This window comes from Dermacentor albipictus, chromosome 1 (assembly GCF_038994185.2).
Source record: "Dermacentor albipictus isolate Rhodes 1998 colony chromosome 1, USDA_Dalb.pri_finalv2, whole genome shotgun sequence".
Lineage (NCBI taxonomy): Eukaryota > Metazoa > Arthropoda > Arachnida > Ixodida > Ixodidae > Dermacentor > Dermacentor albipictus.
This window is the reverse complement of record NC_091821.1, coordinates 28,152,273-28,174,200: the sequence shown is the minus strand read 5'-3', so window position 1 is coordinate 28,174,200 and position 21,928 is coordinate 28,152,273. Positions and strand designations below refer to the sequence as shown.

Here is a 21,928-nt window from a genome sequence, read left to right as displayed (position 1 = left end):
AGCAGGAACCAGTTTCTAACGTTTCCTTTTCCATTCCTATCATGTGCCTTGTCAAGTGGCCGATCCCAGCAATAACGGCTGTGTGGCAGTGTCCGAGTCAATGACAAAGGGCAAAAATAATAAGAAATGATTGTTACAAAATACAGCTTCATACTGTCAATGAACAATAGCAACATAAACTATGCTATGACAAAAAACTGCGACAGAAAAAGGTCATTACAATTAGCTAAAACAAACAGATTACAGGCCTGTCAGATTGCAAGTAATCGGAATTGCAGGTATCTGTATGTATTGAAATTTAATTTTTTTAGTCTTTCATCACCTTCTCTTTATGCTGCACAAACATGCCTGGTTGCACAGCTTGGTTTAAGTACAGTCCTCACGGAATGAAACGCGTCAATTTAGGGCTAAGTAATGCGCATACTTTCGTTTCCACTGGCTGTAGTTCGTGTCACATTGACGTAATGTCGGTGCGTACCCTTACATCGGAGTCCTCGTCACCTTTGGTGACCAAATTCCTTGCAACATGACATGGTGCTCTCGCGTACTTTGCAAGTATGCAGGGTTTTACTAAATGCTCCATGTCACGTTTCATTCCGTGAGCACTGTACAAGAGGAAATAGCAGTAAAAAATTTTCCAAATCACTTCTAAGAAAACTGTTATGGTTATTTTTTTTTTAATGCACAGCTAGCATCATGTTTTAAAGGCTCTTTGGACAACATCTCACGAACGGGTAAAAATCATCAAGGTTTTTAAAATACAAATGCGTCTGCTCAACATGCGAGTGGTGTGTTCATTGACTGCAAGCATTGGAGTATCCCCGCAGACAGATTTTCCCTGTGCAAGCTTCTCCCTAGTGAGGCTGCTACAAGAGAAGTTCAAATTTACGCGTCAAATCAGTGCAATAAAGCATAAGAATTGTGTTGGCTGAAAGCTCTGCAAGCAGGAACAACATTTCAGAAGTGCCAGCAAAATCATAAAATATGCAACTGTTACACACTGGTAATAATGCTAATGACTTACCTTTGCTAAATAATTTTTTAACTGATAATTTCATGAATTGGTTTACTTCCACTGCAATTTCTGAGGCAATCAACTGACACAATAGCATGCAATCAAATTTTATTCTGAGGTTGTCATTCATCTTTACAGCAAAAAAACAAACGTGATGTCGTTTTTTAGCTGTTACAGCACGTGCATGCCTGCCAACCTGTGAACATCGAAATTCACAAAATCCCTGGCCATGACACCAATGAAGGAGGGGGTGAAAGGGGGTGGGGCAGTTTCACCTAGTTTTTCACCTAGATTTCACCTGCTTCAGGCACTTGCTCAGAGCAAGTACCCTTCTGGCATCCTTTCACCATCAAAAAAATGTCCAATGGAAAGTTTCGAGACTGATGAGTGAATATTTTTCCCAAACACAATTCATTTTTCATAACGCCAGATGCAGCCCTTGTAAAGTTGTAAAACGAGCACAAATTCGTAAAATTTACAAATAATTTTGGAGGATTGGCATGTATGCATGTGTAAATGCCTCATGCTTCAACTCTAGTTACTGCTGCATGTGCTCCTCAAGCCCCAGTCGCGAAGATGATGTCAGCCATCAAACCTTTGCAGAATGGTGTACAACCGAACTACCTTGCCAATTCACCTACCAATTTAGAGACCTTGAAATTGCATGTCAAAGGGACACTTTTAAAGGATGGGTTCACATAATTGAAGTACTTGTTCCAAAGTCAAAGCCTAGCTATTTAAACTTGATTTTCGAATAGATGCATATGACTAGTAACTTCAAGGCTTTTCACATGAGACTGTGCTATCATATTTTAGCCGAAGTTCATATCACTCCAAAGCAGAGGCAATGTGCATGCCTCACTAAGAGCACTTTTTTTTCATAAGCAAGAACCTACACAGAGCACTTCATCGCAAGCCTGTGGAGGCATCCATCCATATTTCATTGCCTCACTCATGATGCATTTACGTGTCTAACTTGACATTCGCTCATTTTCCTTGTCTGCATGTGTTTGCATCTGCACAGGATCAGTGACACTTGCACTCTTTGGTTTGCAAAGCTCTGGAGCCACCCAGGAAGTTCTTTGCCCACGGGCTTTTGTTAAATCAACGTGCTTCCTCTTACTTGACACACCTTGCCTGCATGCAAGCTTTTCTGCAGCGTGCTACCACACAATACACACCATTTTCTCCCCATGCGGCTGCTACAGCGGAACACCAAACAGGATGCGCATTTATCTAAGCAGTGTGCAGGCTTCTCAATGCCCACATGGTCCGACTACTCATAATGTGCATGCACGCTATCAACTGCTCGTCCTTCCGCACAAATTTGCTATGTTGCATGTATATATTTGCAGCATAGTGAGCTGTTGCCTTCCCCAAGCCAGTACTGTTTGAAACATACCTGGCCACAAACAATTAATTCAACTATGAGTTCCTTTCGAATGGCTTTATGCATTTGTCCAATATTTAAAATGCAATCAAAGCTCTTAAAAGGTTGACTGCAGCAGTACACACTAATTTCAAGTCGTTATCATCAGTTCATTTCATCACACATTAGTGCGAGAAAGTCACAGGTTTTTTTCTGTGTCCAATACAAACAAGTTAAGTGAAAAAAGCTGCCTGTAAATGCTCAGCCCTCAGATTATGAACCACAAAATTTTTCAGGAACAAAGACACACTGAAGAGGTCAGACTGGTGAACAAGTGTGTCGCAGCTCCTCTGTCAGGCACCAAAAATACTCAGTCAGCAAACAGAACATTCAGTTCACCTTAATAGAGGCTGCCAAGTGACTGTGTGATGCACAAAGATTACAATAAGTTGAAACACTAGTGCAAAATTATTTTGCTAAACAGAGAGATAATGTAGTTTATACTACTAAAGCACTCCAGGCAAATTAAAAAGTTTCATTAACTTTATCCAATCTAAAATTATTAAACTAAGGTTTGCTTGCAGTTTACAAACAAGCATGTCTTCTTGGTTCTGTGCAGACCATTGTTGCACTGTTTTCAACCTATCATAACCCAGTTATCACCCATATCACCATAAGACGGTTCTAGCACCAAAGTGGAAGTGGAACCAGACAGACGTGAAGCACAGAGTGATGGTAACTACAACAGAGAATACTGTGCAGATGAAATGATGCAGTGTGTTCACATGCTATCATAGCACACTCATGCACACACAGGGCCAAGTTGACTTTTTGAATGCAAAGTTGCACATCTGTGCACTTTACAGCAGAGCCATGCTTTTGTTCTTGTGTCACTTGTACAGGAAGAAATTATAAGGACTGGAGATTTGAGAAATTTTCGCTAACTACACATCACAAACAGCAATGTCCTCTCCTCTCCAACAAGCTTGATTGGTCTAATCCACGGCTTTCTTCACCTTACAGCACGCTATCCCTTCAAGCAACAAAAACTTCTTTGATGCAGTCAGTTACACAATATGCACAATTGCCTATGTGATACTTCTGCACTGCTCCTCCACAGCCACAGTCCACAAAAGGTGATGCACAAAAGGTGATGTGCCACTCTTTTCCATTTATGCTATAGCATAACCCTTTGAATGCAGTGTATGCTGGCTGTGCTGTCACCTCTATATAACCCCCATGCAATTCCAATGTGTGTAGCACCATCGCCCGGTGTGGCCAACAACTACTGGAAGCGTGCAGCAGTGGTGCCACACCGCTTACAATGCCCCTGATGTGAGGCAATGGATGGACAGATAGGCTTGGCACTAATCACTAAACAAGCAACTATTCACTGTTAAACATGCAAAGGAGAGCTACTTCATTAAAAGAAAATGTCAAGTCATTTCAGTTTTGACTACTAATGAATCCGCATTGGGCGCTATGAAATTGTATGCATCAATAAGTTTGCATAGCAAACTAAAAATATGTTAAAAAAGGTTTGTGGATTACCGTTTACAAGATGCATTACATTACCATTTCCATACAGAAGCTAGCCCTCACAGACAGTCATGGAAGTTACTACACTTTTCACTTTTTCATCTTCACTTTTTCAGAGTAAAACCAGACACAGAGATGAACAAAGGATGCAGTGGTGCTGTTATCCCTGCACCGTTTATTGCCAAGGAAGAAGTGCAAATGTCAACAACCCAAGGATTTCAAATATCTATTTCATCATGAAACACTTAAGTTTTTATTTAATTGAAATACTCACATAAGCTAAGACCAGACATTTGTGTGCAGTATGAACAATATAATATGACCATTAGCAAAAATCAAAGAAGGCCACCTTATTGCAATGCTGGCCATACTGGCACTTTCTGTTATGGTGCAATGGCATTCTTCAATAAAGCAAACAAAAATAGCGTTATCAGTGGTGTACTAATGTAGTTTGACACATCAGAAGGGGTCTCTCTAGCTGATGAGATGACACAGATGAAAGACCCATATTAGGGCAGCAGAGGATGATGAACTCAAATTATGGCAGTGCCAATTTTAACAGCAGCTGGTCCAGTCATGTAAACAAAATGATGCAACCAAAAGCCAGATGATAAGTGTACCTTTAACACAAATAAATTTTACATATGATTACCTCAACACCTCTAAGCCCTTTCACGAAACCGAAATTTATTTTTCTCTAGGTCACTGTTTCAAATGAAGCACAAGTATTTCCCAGCTGTTGCTTTAGGCAGTAAAGGTCAGAAAAACTAATTAAGCATGGCACTGTGAAAGCATATGGTATCTGTGCTGCCAAAGCACCCTCAGAGCAAGTTCCAGAGGCAGCCAACTACATATAACATGGGTGCACCTGGTTAAGCAAAAAAGTTAAAATGGCACTGACACAAAATGTACTGACCTAATACTGCACACTCCAGAAAGAAAACAGAATCCAGTATGACAAGCTGAACACCTAACTGCTGAGCCTGAACCCCTAGCACAGTCATTCCTATCACGTAGCAGCATTAGTTACAAAACCACTGCAATGGACAGAGTAGTTCCGGCTAACCAGCTTGATCAAGGAGACTTAATTGAAAGTGTTCTCATACAAGACCTGACAATGAATAAATTCATTCATGCCATTTAATATTAAACGCAAACTTGTTGTGGTTCCATCTGAATGCCAACACCAGCTACATCATGCTGCAGTACATTACCAGCCCGCATTTGTTTCCCAAGAGCACTTATAACTAGGAGAATTCTTCATAAAGTGACTTACAATGCACTACTAAGAACATACAATTCACTAACCTGGTTGCCTAGTTTCCTTTTACCAGCTGACGACACGTCTGCTGTTTGTTGTGCACTAGAGAAGAAAACAAAAGTCAGGTGGTTAAGAATAATTTCTCAGCTTAAGTCACAACTTAGTCTTACTGAATTTACAAAATTGATTCAGTGAACAATAAAGTAAGGCCAAATCATTTCATCAGGACAGCTGACACACCAAACAGCACAAACACAACAAACAATGCAACATATAGGGAAACCAAAAGACAGTCAGTGGAAGCCAGCAAAAAAATATTTGTGTTACGAAGCAGTAATAGCAAAGCAACACATTAATTACTGCTTCTGTCGATACAAAACTGGCACACCAGCCATTCACTTTTTTTCTTTCTTAAATATTATGCAGCCTACACTCCGAGCTCCAACTAAGATTCCAGCATTGCCTCAAAAACCTATCCCCATGTATAGCATGCAATAGTATATCCCTCAGCGATAGCAACTAGCACGAACAGTGATGGAACAGCTATTTTACCTTTTGGCATAGATGTTCTAAGCAAAAAGTGAATTTCGCACAGCCACAAGCATTTCTGATTTCTGGCACATCAGTAAAAGTGTCGCCCACAAAAAATGTGGCCTGAAGCTCAGGTTAATGAGGATAGTGCAGTGTACCTCAACTCTTTTCTTACCACGCCCATTAAGCGTGGGTTACATATGCAATAATTTAAAACTACTGGCCCTTCTACAAACTTGTTCCATTATCTATTTTATTGTCCAAGAACTGAAGTTTCATTTCTTGAGTGGTTTCCCCCCCCCCCCCCCCAAATGGCTGCGAGCTTTAATAGCAGTACGAAGAGTGGTTCGTATCATTTGATCACAATGATGTCGGAAGCTTCAGTCACCAGACCTTAGTGTGAACAACATTCTCACAATTCTGTTGAGTCCTCAAGTGATTGTTTCAATGCATCTAGCAGCAGTGACTCTTAGGATGAATGGAGTTTATCAAATTTTAGTTCGGACAACGAAGGAGACCCTCAGAATCACTAGGCAGTTTCTATGAAGTGGAAAAAAATTTTTGCAGCTCCTGTTCCTTTGACCTAAAACAGTAAACCTTTAATGTGTTATAGACAATTGATGCGAAAACATTTAGTATATTTCAGATTTTCTCCTTTGTTTCATTTTTATGTTATCAATGCAACAATGCAAATATTTACCCATTTTTTAATAAATTGTTTTTCACAATATTACATGTTATGCCCTAACATTTGTTTTAAAATTAGAATCTTTAGAAAGTAAGATTATTTAGCTTTCGAAGGATAAGTTATCTTGACACTGTAACCATGATAACACTAAAAAATTACTACAACCTTCAAGAATTTACCAATTTTACCATGGTCATGAAAGAGTTAAGAGCCTCAGTGTCATTTTCGATTTAACATTTTAAGAAGATTTCTACAAGCTTTGCTGCCTATTAGTATTGTTACATCACTGGAAAATGAAATGCAAACAATGGAGCATATGGCCAAAGGCACAATAGCATCATGTTCCATTGTCGCAGTGGCCTCCACATTGTTAACCCATACATATGCTCCTGTATTTCTACCCCAAAATATCTGCATATTTCACTGAATTATCATTTCAACCCACTGCACTAAAGTGCCATGAGCATCACAACACTCAGCGATTCTGAGAAAAGCTACCTCCTCGCTTCGCACGTTTTCAGTGACTAATCAGCTATCAATAGCTGCTTCATGGTTGCCACATGCTTTCTCTGTGAGGATTCTATTGAGTGGGGCCAAACGATGGGGTGATAAATATGGCATGGCGGGGTGCTAGGACTAACCGTGACCAAAATTGTAGCAAAAACACTAGACTATCCTTAATAGCAAGCATGTGAGGTCAGGAAAGGTAAGTAGCAGGCTCAGGGACTCACCACAAGTGACATACTAGCAGCGACAAATGGAACATAATGCACTCTGCTGTCGCATTCACCACAGACAGTACATCTGCCATGTTTGTAATCTTCCAATGTCCCTCCATCAAAGTGATTTGGGGCAATGAAAGAAAACAGGCTAGAAGTTTTCCTTTTCAGTTATTTAGTATTCTAACAAGGCCTCTTAAATCATTTTCTTGGCTTTCATGTGACATCACAATCACCAGAATGAAACTCCACTTGAAGCCTACACAGAGCTACTGAACAGAAAATTAACATACACAGATCGGATTATGAAGCAGCTTTTTAAAATGCTAGCAGAGCTTGAATGTGGTGACCACTGCAACCCACTGCCACAACATGTAGTTGCCTTTGTTACGAAATCAGTTGCTCGCTAGGCGCAAAATAGTAGATATTTTAGGGGTGAAATGTACTTCGACCAATGAACTGCTGTGCGACAGGACAGCTGCAAGTTGCTCCAAAACTTCACATAAGGTTAAGGCAGCGTACTTCAAAAGTAAGCTTCATATTAGTCGCAACAACTCAATGCTAATTAATTAGTTCTCAAATTCTTCATTTTTTTGTGGCTAAAAACACTGAGCACTTGGCCTTTACATTCAAATAACAAATCAGCAACAGTCACTGTGCGTGCATGCATATCCATTAGTTAATATGGATGTGCACTGCAATGCTGGCTTAGCTCATGCAATGTTGCAAGTTTTTGTTTGTGCTGGTACCGATCTTTAATATGGTCTTTGCTGTTTTGCCGCCCTTGGCTAAAACAAGTTCATAATTTGATTTTATTTAAACACAGAGGTACGAAGAACTGCAGCTTGCTTTTATGAGAGCTTCAATTAGCACATGTTTGACGCAATTTCCTACTTATTTAAATGCTGTTTCGGTGCGAGGTGGTCCAAAGGTTTGTTTAGCACAGGTGGCACAGCTGTTCCATCAGTGCACCCATGTGATGCCCAAACATTTTCAAGTTTCTTCTAGCATATTTTAAGTTCATAAACAACTAACTGCTACTAGTTGCTGTGACACCAAGCACAACTACAAAGGAGTGCACCGGTGACTAATGGCTATGAAAAACAAGCATGGAAAAGCTACATGGGACTGGTCCTACAGCTATTAATAACTTCCACTCACTTAAAGGGACACTAAAGGCAAATACTAAGTCAAGCTAAAGTGATAGATTAGTGATCAAGAATCTCTAAGGTGTCAATATTATCGCGAACAGAGGCTTAATAATCGAGAAATTGAGGTAAATGCAGGGCATAATTCGAGACTCCCCCGGGACATTCAAGCACTTGCCTGATGACGAAAGCACTCAGTTAAATTCTGTCACTAGTGCTCAGCTCATTGCAAAGAAACATCCTTATGTTGTATTATAAGACAAAATAAAATGCTACTTGTCCAGTTCTATTTCATTTTTCAGAAAAAAGAACTCACTGACATTGCTGTTTGCAATGATGCGGGCAGTCAAAAGGTTTCATTTACGCTCGACACTGTGCCACCCACGCTTTCGCTTTTCAGCACTTCCCTGATCGCGTAGTCCTGCGCTGGTTCTGCTGGCTTGCGAAACTCGCACAAACTGCAAGTAGCAGAGAATTCAACTTCCATGTGATGTCGCGGGATGCCCGAACGGTCCACGCCACTTGGCCAAAAATCAGCTGCAGCGGCGAGTCCACAGCTCTGTCTTGACTCGGTACCGCCGTCTGTTGGGCGCTGTTTTACTCACTGACAGCAGGCAGCAAGGGGTGGTCATGGCGTATGCAACGTCGCCACTCCCCCCGTTGGCGGGAGATTTGAATTTCAGAAAAGGCATTCAGACCCTTCAGATGCAATTTGCTCGTAAACTAAGTCTTTTCTTAGCACAAAAGAAGCGTTACGAGGTTTCTGGGATGGTATTTAAACAGTCCACGTCGAGTTAGTATGCGCCTTTAGTGTCCCTTTAAGTTCATTAGATACTAGTCACTTCACAATATTATCGCACACTTCAAAATTGACAAACTGTATCACAAAGTTGCTAAAACAAAATGCTTGCGACCATCAACAAAGGTTTACAAATGCAAAAATTCCAATTCAGAGCTGAAAAAGAGTCAATGGCCTTTCCAGCCAATTTGCCAGCTCAAAGCTAGCATAAATATGTATGAAAGTATGCACATTGCACTAAGGCAGTGCAGTTAATGCACGCCAATCTAAATTCAGTCATGGGAAGAGCGAAACCTGCCTATACAGATGGAAATAGTCACAATGTTTTCTTTTTTATATGTGTAAAAAGGCAGCACAGATAGAAATGATAGTGAGGCAGTAACGCCAGGCCCATGCCATTTTTAACTCTTTGCAATTAAATGTTGGTCCGCCACTAACAGCAGTGAAAGTCAGCTTTTGTCAGGCGCCTGACAAGTACGAGTGCACCTAAATGAGGATGCTAGCAGACATTTTTCTTGAATAACATCAGCAGCTGTCAACAGTTTTCAACGTTTGACCAATGTACTTGCATGTCCTACATACTACACATGTCCTACATACTGCAGGCATGTTTTTCCTAGCTTAACCCTTTGAGGGTCGATTTTTTTTTCTGCCATATGCGACTGCCCAAGGTTGATTTTTTTTATTGCAGATTCCAATTTTCTTTGGGACTTACTTTTTTCGAAAAAAATTCACCGTAACTTTTCTAGGGTGACCGTAAATTGAGATACAAATATTCTGTGTCAGTATATATGTACTCTTCATTCATGAATAACAATAGAAAAGAAAATAAACTTATAAGAATTAAAAATTTGATGCATTGTTATACACATAGTTTAAGGCTTTGAAAATGCACACACGAGAAAATTTCACAAGACTCGAATGTTCCTGCTCTTACACTAATATGTATATCCAAAGCGTAATCAAACTGCAAAGGTGCACTCACTCGAGAAAACTGTGATGTAGTGTGCCCGTCAAAAAAGCAAAGCGGGTGACAAACTTCCACTAATCTTTATCTTATCGCCAACCAGAGGCAATTAGTTTTCGAGAGTCTCAAAAAAAAAGAAGAAGCAATGGAAAGCATGCACGGCGACATCCTTCCTATGCGCACCTTTGTGAGCACTAAACGAGTGAGAAACAAGCGGTCGCCCTTTGAGCGATTAGTAACGAGATAGCCATCTGTTTTTTAAGCGCAAGAAGCCGAAACCTCCCACAGAACAAAACCCAAACCGCCGCGCGCACGGTAGTATATAGACACGTGGGAGCAGACTAACTCTAAAACAAACCATGCAACGAAAACAGAGAGGGAGGCATCCGAAAAAAATTCCCTGTATTCCCACATAGTGGCAGCACATGACAGAAAAGAAAAAGTAAGGAAATTGGCATGCTTTTTAAACATACAGATGGCGCCGTAAATATACTGCATCAACCATTTTGAGCTTGTTCACAGCACCGTATATTTACATCATTGACCCTGAAAGGGTTAAGACACCCATTACATGGCTAGCTTACTCCACTTGTTTTACAAAGAATCATGAGATGAGCAAGCCAGAGCATTTTTCCAAAAAATAATGTAAGTCTACCTCTTTAGTAAGATAACAGAGACTATTTTATTGTAGGGTCTGCAGCATAAAGCCCACCCTCCAGCTAGGAGGATAAAGTGAGCATTACCACACCACAGTAAAGTACCCCTTATGGGCACTAGAATGTAATTTGGGTTTAACAACACAGGGGCTATAAGATGTCGTAATGGAGGGCTCCAGATTAATTTTGACAAGCTAAGTTTCCGCATTCCATGCCCATCAGCCGCCCAGGCCGGCATTGAACCCACGACCTTATGCTGAGAAGCTCAATGCCGTAACCACCAAGCTATTGCGGAGGTTCTTTATTTTTCCTTTACAGCTTGGTGCACTCATGTTTTTGCATTCTGGCACCATTGAAATGCAGCCACCATTGTTGGGAATCAAACCCACAAACTTGTGTCGCCCGACCAAATGCCACAGTACTAAGCCAGGGCAATGACTTAGTACACTGGGTTAAATGGATACTGTAATGGATGACATTATTGAGCAATGCTGCAGAAATAAAATCATTTCTTGCGAACTCTGCATAAAAATGGTACCGCTGCAGAGTGTCTGAAAATAACTCTTGAATGACTGCAAAGGGTTAAACGAGGTCCACAGATGCAGGCACAAGGACCACCAGAGTGCACCCTTTGACAGATCCAGACAATGTGCCAACTTTTAATTAGATATATAGTACACAAACACACACAGAACATCCCAAACTTTGTCACTCTGTCACACTTTTTACCAAAGAGCAGAAGTAATCAAAAATATCTAGCTTCTTCATTTTGTTTTGAAATAATGCGCAATACAATATTGCTGTGAAACATTTTAGAAAGCATAAATTGTGCAAATGTAGGTAAATGTGAAGCAAGTTTCCAAGTACGCATTCCAAGGCACCAATATACTGAAATGCCCACAAGGTAAGCCCTGTCACTGGCTTTACCTACCAGACTTAACTGCAAAGTAGGCACATAATCGGCAGATCAAGTTCTAGATCCCCTGCTTAGGAAACTGCCTGCACTTAGAGGTACCTCCCTTCCCATCTTGGAGCCCCAAATGATGGCCGCACATGCGTGGCTTCCAATGACAACCTTGTTGGTGCGTGCTCTGTTCAAAAAAGCAGACGCTAGAACATGTGTCCAACTCACCCAGAGTGATAATCGTCCCTGTGAGTGCAACATTTTGCCCAGACACACACGCAGACGAACACAAGATGAACCGTCATGAAGGGGGAGTTGCAAGGAGCCAAGAGAACAATGGGGGAAAAGAACCAAACGTGAACAAAAGGGAAGAAACAGAGCCACTGAAGTCCCACAGCAGCTACTACAACAAAGTGTGAAGCAACCAGGAACAAGCACAAAACTAGTGTGCCACTAGCAAGCACTATTCTATTAAACCAGAGTAAGACTAAGGTAGCATCAGGGGACAGCCGCAAAACACGGAATGAGAGACTACCTACAGAAGCACAAAGCAAAAGCATGGAGGAAAGCAGCATCAAGGATAAGATGCAGATAAAAAGACACTTGTTAACAAGATAAGTCATAACAATGCTGGAAATATCATGAGAAGGAAGACTGCTTTGGTTCCATACACCGTTTTCATACAAATAAATTAGCTCCATGGAAAAAGCTGCCTGTGACAAAAGGAAGAATTGGGAGAGGGAAATCTGTGTGATCTGACTGAAGGAGGTAAGCACAAGAGGATCTGCAATGCGGCACAGCACCAATAATCCACAACTGTTTTCAGAAGATACCCGAAAAAATTTTTGAAGCCAAGAAGCACAGGTCAAAAGTGGATGTGCTGAAAATGTAGCTGTAGAACTAAAACAAAAAGCCAAACACAGGATATGATACTTGAACAACTCTGCTTACAGCATTCACAAATAAGAAGCTGCTTCGTAGCAAACGTCCAAAGACATGAACCTAGATCCAAAAACAGAGCATGCAATAAGCATTCCGGGTTATTTCATATCATGCAAACTGCAAAACTGGAGTATAACATGGATAGGCTTCAGTTAGCCTCACTAGGAGTACCAAAAGCAATATGGCCAGAGTACCAAGCAGCAGTAACCTACAATAATCACAAAATAATAGAGACAAAGAGTGTACACACATATACACACACACACACATGCTACTGAACAAAGCAACCAGAGTAAAAGAAGATTCACATAGAGCACTCACTGGCACAGAACATGTGCACATAATCAAGGCATAACAGTGCATAACATATCATGCATAGTAATATCTTGCAATATGAAAGACAAAACAGTTCAACACACAGTTGACGAAAAGGAAGTGGAGCTCAAGATAAGTTGAACTTACTTTGTGAATCCGATAAAGTCTTCATGATTTGTATTCATGTATGCAAGCTCCACCTCAACCAGCAGAGAGATTTGGTGCTTAGATGTCTGCTCCCGCTCACGCACATGTGAGGTGATAATGCGTTCTGTTTCCTCCCGAAGTCGTGGATAACGACTCATCTACAAGACAAAATGTGTCCCAATTACATTATCAGAAAATCAGGCTGTTTAAAATGAGATAACAAGCATCAAAAACAAACTAAAGGTCACAGCACAATGTATGTGATCTATATGTTAGTGGTCCACAAACATGTACCTGTCACTGTCACACACCCCTCAACTCAAAGGTCTTTCAGAGACCCCCTGAATGAGTAAAAGGATCTTTTGACCCCCCGAATGAGTTAAATGAAAGTATCTTTTAGCTGTTTCTCAACAGTCATATTTGGTAAACAGAATCTATTTCAGCCTGAGAAAGACACCATTGTTCAAGAAACCAAGAAACTTGATGTCTACACTAAAAAGAAAGGTGAAGTTTCCTGCTCGCTGGATAAGCGAGAAGCAGTTCCAGAAAACTGGAAGAAACCAAACGTTATACTAATCTACAAAAAGGGAGACGTTAAAGAACTGAAAAACTATAGGCCCATTAGCTTACTCCCAGTATTATATAAAATATTTACCAAAATAATCTTCAACAGAATAAGGTCAACACTGGAAATAAGTCAACCAAGTGAACAAGCTGGCTTCAGGAAGGGATACTCTACAATAGACCACAGCCATGTCATTATTCAGGTTATCTAGAATCTGCAGAGTACAATAAGCCTCTCTGTATGGCTTTCATAGATTACGAAAAAGCATTTGATTCAGTAGAGATACCAGCAGTCATAGAGGCATTGCGTAATCATGCAGTACAGACCACTTACATAAATACCTGGGAAAATATCTAGAGATTCCACAGCCACCTTAATTCTACACAAACAATGCAAGAAGATACCTAGTAAGAAAGTGGTCAGACAAGGATACACAATCTCTCCAATGCAATTCACTGCGTGCTTGGAAGAAGTATTCAAGCTATTAAACTGGGAAGGTTTAGGAGTAAGGATCGACAGCAAATACATCAGCAACCTTCGGTTTGCAGATGACATTGTTCTGTTCAGCAACACTGCGAATGAGTTACAACAAATGATTGAGCACCTTAAGAGGGAGAGTAAGAGTGGGGTTGAAGATCAATATGCAGAAGACAAAGATAATGATAAATAACCGGGTAAGGGAACAAGAATTCAGGATCGCCAGTCAGCCTCTAGAGTCTGTGAAGGAGTATGTTTACCTAGGTCAACTAATCACAGGGAACCCTGACCGTGAGAAGGAAATTCACAGAAGAATAAAAATGGGTTGGATCGCATACGGGAGACATCGCGAACTCCTGACTGGAAGCTTACCATTATCATTGAAAAGGAAGGTGTACAATCAGTGCATTTTACCAGTGCTGACATATGGGGCAGAGACTTGGAGACAAAGAAACTTGAGAGCAAATTAAGGACTGCGCAAAGAGCGATGGAACAAAGAATGCTAGGTATAACTTTAAGAGACAGAAAGAGAGCGGTTTGGATCAGAGAGCAAATGGGTATAGACGATACTCTAATAGACATTAAGAGAAAAAAATGGCGCTGGGCAGGTCATGTAATGCGCAGATTAGATAACCATTGGACCATTAGTGTGACAATGGGTACCAAGAGAAGGGAAGTGCAATAGAGGACGGCAGAAGACTAGGTGGTGCGACGAAATTAGGAAATTTGCGGGTTCTAGTTGGAGTCGGTTGGCACAGGACAGGGGTAATTGGAGATCGCTAGAAAAGGCCTTCATCCTGCAATGGATATAAAAGATGATGATGATGATGATGATGATGATGATTGTGATGATGATGAATAAGCAAATAGGAAATAATGAAGGGGCAAATAGCTTTTCAATAAAGATACGTTTGGGGTGTTAGTTCAGCACTACTTGAGTGCATTTTTTTTTCCTGTTATATAGTACATCAAACAATCCTTTTTGTCAAAAAACTAGGGCATACTCTGCAACCACCAATTCCCACTGCTAGTGAGTGCAACAAATTTCTATCCAGCATATTCTTACCGCAATGAACGCTATACATTTTTATGTGACTGGACCTTTTACAGGGGCCAGAAACCCCCTCAGACGTGGTGAAAAAACACATTCTACGGATAGCATACGCTGCTGTGAATTTCTCAGCCAAATTACGCACTCGTGCTTGGCACATCGGGCTCACAAACGGAACGCAAAGTCACGTTTTGCTCAATCACTCTTTTCAACAGAGGCCTTCTCACCCGTTTCAGGGCAGTTGGCTTGCAGATCCCATAGAGCGCAGAGACCATAGAGAATGTAAGCTTGCAGATCCCATAGAGCGCAGCCACTGGCCGATAGTTCACATCATTCGAGAAGCATGTTTGGATCAGTGCACTTTTTCCTGCAATTACTGGGTGTATTTACTGACGCAGTTTACTAAACGGGGTGAAGTAAGTAAAAATCCGTGTTTTGAATTTCAGTAAGAGTTACGTACTTCCGGAAGAAGCAGACTATTGTCTGCTCACAATCGGCTGCATACACCCACATAGGAATGAAACTTTGGCCACAATGTTTCTCAGGGGCATAGGCCTAAGGTCTCACTAATTTCTATTAGTTTTGAACACTCAACTACCCTCTAACCACACAAAATTTAAGATCAGACTACACATACACTTGACAGCACACGCACGCTCCTGGCCTGGCAAACATAATTTGGTAATGATCTATTGATAGCACTTCAAAATTCACAATTTGGATGTGGCTACTATTTGTTGGTAAAGCTGATGCAAAGCAAAGCCAGTACACACCATGTAGCACGGTCGGACTGGAAGCACATGAGCGCGAGCACGCACACTCCAGCCCTGCCATACAAACTTGTAGTTAGCTACTACAGTTGCATGTAGCTGTATCTGCTGCGTGGCATAGCTACCGAGGCTACGACGAGTTGCCGTGATGAGGTCGCTCGCCGAGGACAACCGTATGCTCTGATTGGTGTCTGTGGGTGATGTGGTTGCAGGCAAGAGTACTACACCAGACGCTTGGCGAGCCAGCCCAAGCGCCAACATCTAACGAACAGGTTGTCTGCCTCCCCAGTTGCACACCTTCGAGGTGTGTTGCCATCATGGTTGAAGCTCGTAACGAACGCAAGTCTTAAGTGTGGCATCCATTGCTTAAGGCATGGATATACCGTCGAACCCACAAAACCGGTTTCACAATATATTGGTTGGAACAATGAGAAGCTGCTGCACCGTCAACTTTTGCATGTTTTCCATGATGAAATTACCTGCTTACTACAAAGACCCAATATCGCATCATCGGTTATAACAATAAAGTCTGGCTGCTGGGTACCTGTGCCGAAAGACAGCGAAATGCGAAGTCCTTGAAAAGAAAAAAGAAAATAAGAAATTCGAGTCACTGCACGATGGCCCACTGCCCCAACAGCCACCGCGCACTCATTTTTTAGCCTTCTCTGCGCACCTCTCTCCCGTCGTCCTTCCACCCCTCCGAACATGAATAGGCTGCGCCCATAGCTCTAAGCCGCGCCACCCTCCGAAACACGAATGGACCGCGCTAACTGCGCTGCTCCCAGATTCCTCGCTGGCTCCTCGTTCAGCGCAGTGGTGCAAACAGCTTAATCGCTCATGTTCATCTTTGCTGGTTGTGTCGAAATCTTCCCCAGCCACATGGTTTCACAGCCTCGTTTGACTCGCCGCCGAAACGGAAGATGGCAGATCCACCCGCTGATCATTGGCAATGCACAACGTTGCCAGTGAAAAGAAAGCGCACAGCTATAGATTTGGAAAACAAGTGCTTCTAACCAATGAGGTGATTGTTGCAAACATGCTTTCATTGGATAGCAATGGCGACGACGGCAGCGATGAAGCAGTAGGGCAGGCTGCCTCAATACTGTCCTCGAAGGAGGCCCTGCAGATGATTTAGTCCTTCCAGGGCTTCATTTTTGCAAGGAACCTTCCACTGCACTACGTGGAGCACCTGGATGCCTTGGAGAAGGATGTCGACAAGCTTCACGTAAAGCATGCAAGGCTGATGGACGTAGGGTTTTCTTGTGCAAGCCAATGAGAAGTACGTGGCAAGATGCTTGTGGCAATCTCGCCTCAGCGTTTCTTCTGGATTTTGCAAGCTAACAAGCTGCCACGGCAACCTTCTCACATTTTTAAAAGGTCCCTTTGGGGCCACCAAAGCAATGCCTCGGCAGATCTCGTATATTGCTTGCCGCCCGTGACCCCTCTTTGCAGTTGTTATAGCAGTGCCATTCTTTAACACCAACGGCTGCAGCTTGTTACACGCGATCGGAGTGCCCAGGAAGCAGTTAAACGAGGGAACACAATCAGCAGCCGAATGAAGGAAGGTGGTGAGGAGGGGCACTGACCTCACCACCATTTCACATCAGCTCTGCCATCCCCCTATTTTGATTTTTTTTCAAGCAACCTAGTCATAACAACTACCAGTTATAACAATGTAATTTTCGTGGCACTTGAATATTGTTATAAGTGAGTTCGACTGTAGTCCGGCGTATCCAACATGCCAGGCAATGGCCAGCAAACTTGGATAAGTCACGCCAGCAACAGCAGGATGACGAAGGCGCTAACTCAGCACACTCGCTTCGGTGCACTTGAACTGTAGGCCAGCATGGTGCCAGCCAGCCAAACTAGCGCATGATGCACTCTGGTCTAGTGGCTCTGGCATGAGGTAGGACATGTTCTATTCCCATACCAGCCAGGACGAAGTGCACCAAGCGCTGTTAATAAAGCTGAATTGCACCAGATCTATATATCGAATTTACATCAACATAGCGAAGTGTGCAGTGCATGGCACACGTCCACATTTTACACCGGATCGCAGCCAAAATGCAAGACACGTGCTCCAGACTGGCTATAACACATGCCCTTTAATGCACCTTTAACCTGACGTGCATGTTGCTGACGTACCAGCCCAAGTACTAGCCCAAGACAATGTTTCCTTTGTGGGGATCGAGGTACCTCCCCATGCCTCATCCCCCAGCTCGCGAGTTGTGCTTAGCTCGATCTATGGGAACTGCCACCGTAACAGCAACATGGCGTACACGGTTAGCACGCCGGAGCTAACTTCCCACGCAAACCGTACTTCTCTCTCCCTGGTTCAAGTCGCTGCACGAGCAAGTGTGACCGGGACGCGTACTGATTGGCCTCCCGAGTGGCGGCCCCGGGCGCCTTCTCCACCCGAGCTCTCTTCCGCTGGAAGCATCATTACCGCGGCAGATGCTCACAGGCCCGCAATGAGTTCGCTACATGGGACCTTTGCTCCTGCGACTCCTCATTGTCACGCTTGGCGGACCGTTTACCGGTCGGCCCTAGCGCAGCGGGCGCACGTACTCAATTGGTCTTGCGGTGCGCCTTTGCCCGTGAGTGCCAAGACTGTCACACTGTGCTGTATCTTGGGTGATTAAATCCGCATTTGTTGGAGATCTGACTCTGGAGCCTTCTCTGCACTGTGTCGGAGAGTCGACGAACCCTGCTGTAGCGCCTTTGTGCGATGCGGAGTGGAGGAGCGTCGTGCCCTTTCCTGACCGTCGCTCGTAGGGCGAGCCTTGTGCAAACCCATCTCCACACCTTCGACCCTCAGAAATTGTGTGATAGCCATAGAGATAAATGCAAAAGCAAATGTGCTCCTCACGCCACTTGGCGAAAAAAACACAGCCATGCATAGCTAACCCATACAGTGCAACACAGCAAAGGCATGAGGCACCCATGGAGGCACAATGAACTCCACCGCAAGTTGAGAGATAGCCTAAGAGTTCGGTGCATTGTAGGTGCCAATATCGGTAGTGGCGTGCACGTGAACATCAAAATTCAAATTTGAACTACGCACCATGGTGACATTCAGTAGGCAGACCGTTGTGGGCCCCGCCCCACTCAGCTGTAGCCTTTGTATTGTAAGGCATCGCAGTAGGAACAGGAGCACCGCTAAGAGGATCACAGGTGATTTTTGATTCCCTGTAACTCCGCCTCTACTAAATGCATTGAAAAGTACTTTTTGCTGCAAAGTATTTCTCAAATAGTCTATTTTAATTTCAGATACATTTCATTACTTTAATAAAATGTGTTTCAGTGGCCCTTTAAGCAAGAATATCTGTCAGCTGACAATGATTCAAATTTCCATGATAACATCACACCACAGTGCTGCTATTCACAAAGATTAGATACTTCAAAGTAGCAGTGGTAAGTAAACAAACGCACCTTTTCAGCACATCGCCGAATCACATTTCCCAGTTCAGCCACGACAAGATCTACACACTTGATGGAAGGCTCCTTCAACTTGGCAATCTGCTTCTTCACTATAGCCTCAAAGGCCATATCTGGAGTAAACAGCCCGACTCGAATGCCGTGTGTGTTACGAATTGCAAAAGCAATCTCTTTACGTAGCTCTTTCTCATCAAATTCCATCTGAAAAGGCAATCGCATGATATCGATAGTAAGCAAAACGTACTCATCGACTCGAATCCAGTTAAAAAAATGAATCAACAAAGAACAGAACTTGGCCAATCCTGCCTACCTTGACAATTTCAAAAGGAAATCTTTCGTGAAACAATCTGTTGATACGGGCGCCCCCTGAGAGCTCTGATGTGTTGATAGCAGCAGAGCCAGAACCTTCGATGTTCCGTTCAAAGTCTGTCTGAAGCTGCTGAATCATTCTGAAACAGAATTCTTGTAATGTAGCAGGTGCTTTTCTACGAGAACACAGATATAGCAAGGCCAGTCCCACTTGTTAAAAGCAAATTAGCTCAAGTGAGTCGTAGTCCTCCAGTTCCTTGCAAAATTACCCCGTCATGTGTTACCGTTCTTTGGGCCAGTTCACTTTATTTCTATATACAGTTTTATTGTTAGATTCACAAATCCTCTTGCTTAACAGCTTTTTTTAGGTGGCTTATAAATAGTACACTCACTTTTACACTTTTATCTCAGGAAAAACGAAGAAAGCACCAGTACGGTTATTGCATAGCCCAAGATGGCACTCGACAAAAATGATTCTGAAGCATTTTTTCTTCAGTGTTATAAATACATAGAGAGCTTTCAAAACACAAGTGAGAATTTTAGAGTACACCATTACGGGGATTCGGTCACATTATGTATTAAACTGGCCAGATGAAATTTGGCACTTGGTTTGGGGCTGCTTTTGGATATGCAATGCCACTTTGGGCTTGAGTCACCTAGCTACTTGCTGGCCTTGGTTTGCCTGGTCACCCTGGAGAGATGCGTACTACTTCTTAACCCAGTGGGTAACCGAAAAGAGAAAGCCCCAGACAATTAAAATGCAAGTTACTGGAACAACAGTCATGAAGGCAACAATAGCTGCATAGTTAATTTAAAATTATGACAAGTACAAATCTATTTTCCCACACAATGTTTCATAATGTAGAAACTGGAAGGTGAGATGAAACAGTCCAAGAGAACAACAACAAAATGAACGAGTGGCTATTGTGGCTACCATACGTATTAAGAATATGTTGGAAGGAGATCCGAAATGGGATATTCGAAATAGGTGAACAAAAAAATAAAAGCTGGCACTGACTGAAGCATAGCCTTGGTTTTGCGGGATGGGTCATCAGGGCGAAAGTTCTTGTACTCTTCCACCTCCTTCTCCATAGAAATGAGTTGCTTTTGCAGCTTGTCCCGAAGACCTGGAAGGGTGTCTCGAATGTGGTTGGTCAGCTGCTGGTTCAGTACCCGTTGGAGGTATGGTGTACCCATGCGATCAGCCATGTGCCTGTACAGCAACAGCAATATCACGGCAAAAATGTCATGTCAGCAGTAGTACTTACATCACATTTTACACAAATACATATTGCTCTGTGTCATGACATTGTGATGATGATGCCCGCTCCAGTGTTTTGAAACCAACTTTAGTATTAGTATCATCTGAAAATACTTCATAAATATTTCATAACGTTGTCATCCTTTTACATGCAAGAAGCACGCGGTAGAGTTTCTACAACTTTAAAATGCATGTGTAAGAACTCCTTTAAAATATGCACCTACTTGCAAACTGTAGCACAGTTTCTAACAGCCAAGCTCACTAACCAAAGTTGTTAGGCCTAGTTGTTAGGTTTAGTTAGGTTAATTTGTCAGGTTGCTAGGTTCACATTATTAAAATGCTCAAATTAAATTGTGGGATTTTCCGTGCCAAAACCACAATCGGATTTTGAGGCACACCGTAGTGGGGGACTCTGGAATAATTTGGACCACCTGGGGTTCTTTACCTGGGGACCACCAGGCAAGATCAAAAATCGGGATACTTTTTATTCGAGCCAAAGGGGGGGGTTCAACTGTTTCAGCTGTCGGAGGGACAGGTGGAAGGGGAGGGGGTTTCAGTCAAACTTTCAGGCAGTGTTCGTTGAGTCCTTTCGCAGGGACCTTGCAGTAGCAGACTTTGCTCACTTCCAAAATTTGTCTGAGTAGCTTTGCTCAAAACATGGTCAAGACTGACGTCCCTTCACTAGCAGCAGGTGTTGGAGCGTTGTGTTGCCCATTGGTGAGTGGAATTCAGTGCTAGTTTTTCGTGCCATGCTAAAAATCATCTCACACTCTGCGTTGCTATGCGGTATCACAAGTAAATCAAGCATCACCTTAGCAACTCGGTGAAACATGTTTTCCATCACTGTTTTTCATTTTTCCAACCATAGACCACTGCACGTCCCACCTTTATTCATTCAGAATGTCCTCTGGAAGACTACGCCTGTAGTGTGGCAAGCTCAGCTTCGAGAGCAGCTAAAGCGTCTTCTGCAGATTCGTTGGAATCTCGGGGCAGCAGCTAAGGGAAACTCTGAATAAAGAAACAAAGACTCGAAAGCGATGCCTGTGAAATTAATTTC

At 42.6% G+C, this 21,928-nt stretch overlaps 1 protein-coding gene across 7 annotated transcripts in view; it reads right to left on the bottom strand.

Moving 5' to 3' along the window:
- shi (dynamin-1 shibire) overlaps positions 1-21,928 on the bottom strand; it is a 110,556-nt gene that overhangs the window by 59,183 nt on the left and 29,445 nt on the right. For 4 of the 7 annotated variants that reach the window (XM_070539769.1, XM_065437190.2, XM_065437191.2 and 1 more), the window contains exons 7-12: positions 20,629-20,823; positions 19,612-19,750; positions 19,296-19,502; positions 13,001-13,158; positions 11,825-11,842; positions 5,232-5,286 (exon numbers count right to left, since the gene is read on the bottom strand). In XM_070539769.1, coding sequence (XP_070395870.1) covers positions 5,232-5,286; positions 11,825-11,842; positions 13,001-13,158; positions 19,296-19,502; positions 19,612-19,750; positions 20,629-20,823 — 772 coding nt within the window. The remainder of the gene's footprint in view (positions 1-5,231; positions 5,287-11,824; positions 11,843-13,000; positions 13,159-19,295; positions 19,503-19,611; positions 19,751-20,628; positions 20,824-21,928) is intronic. The other 3 variants (XM_070539771.1, XM_070539772.1, XM_065437193.2) reach the window with 1 other exon arrangement.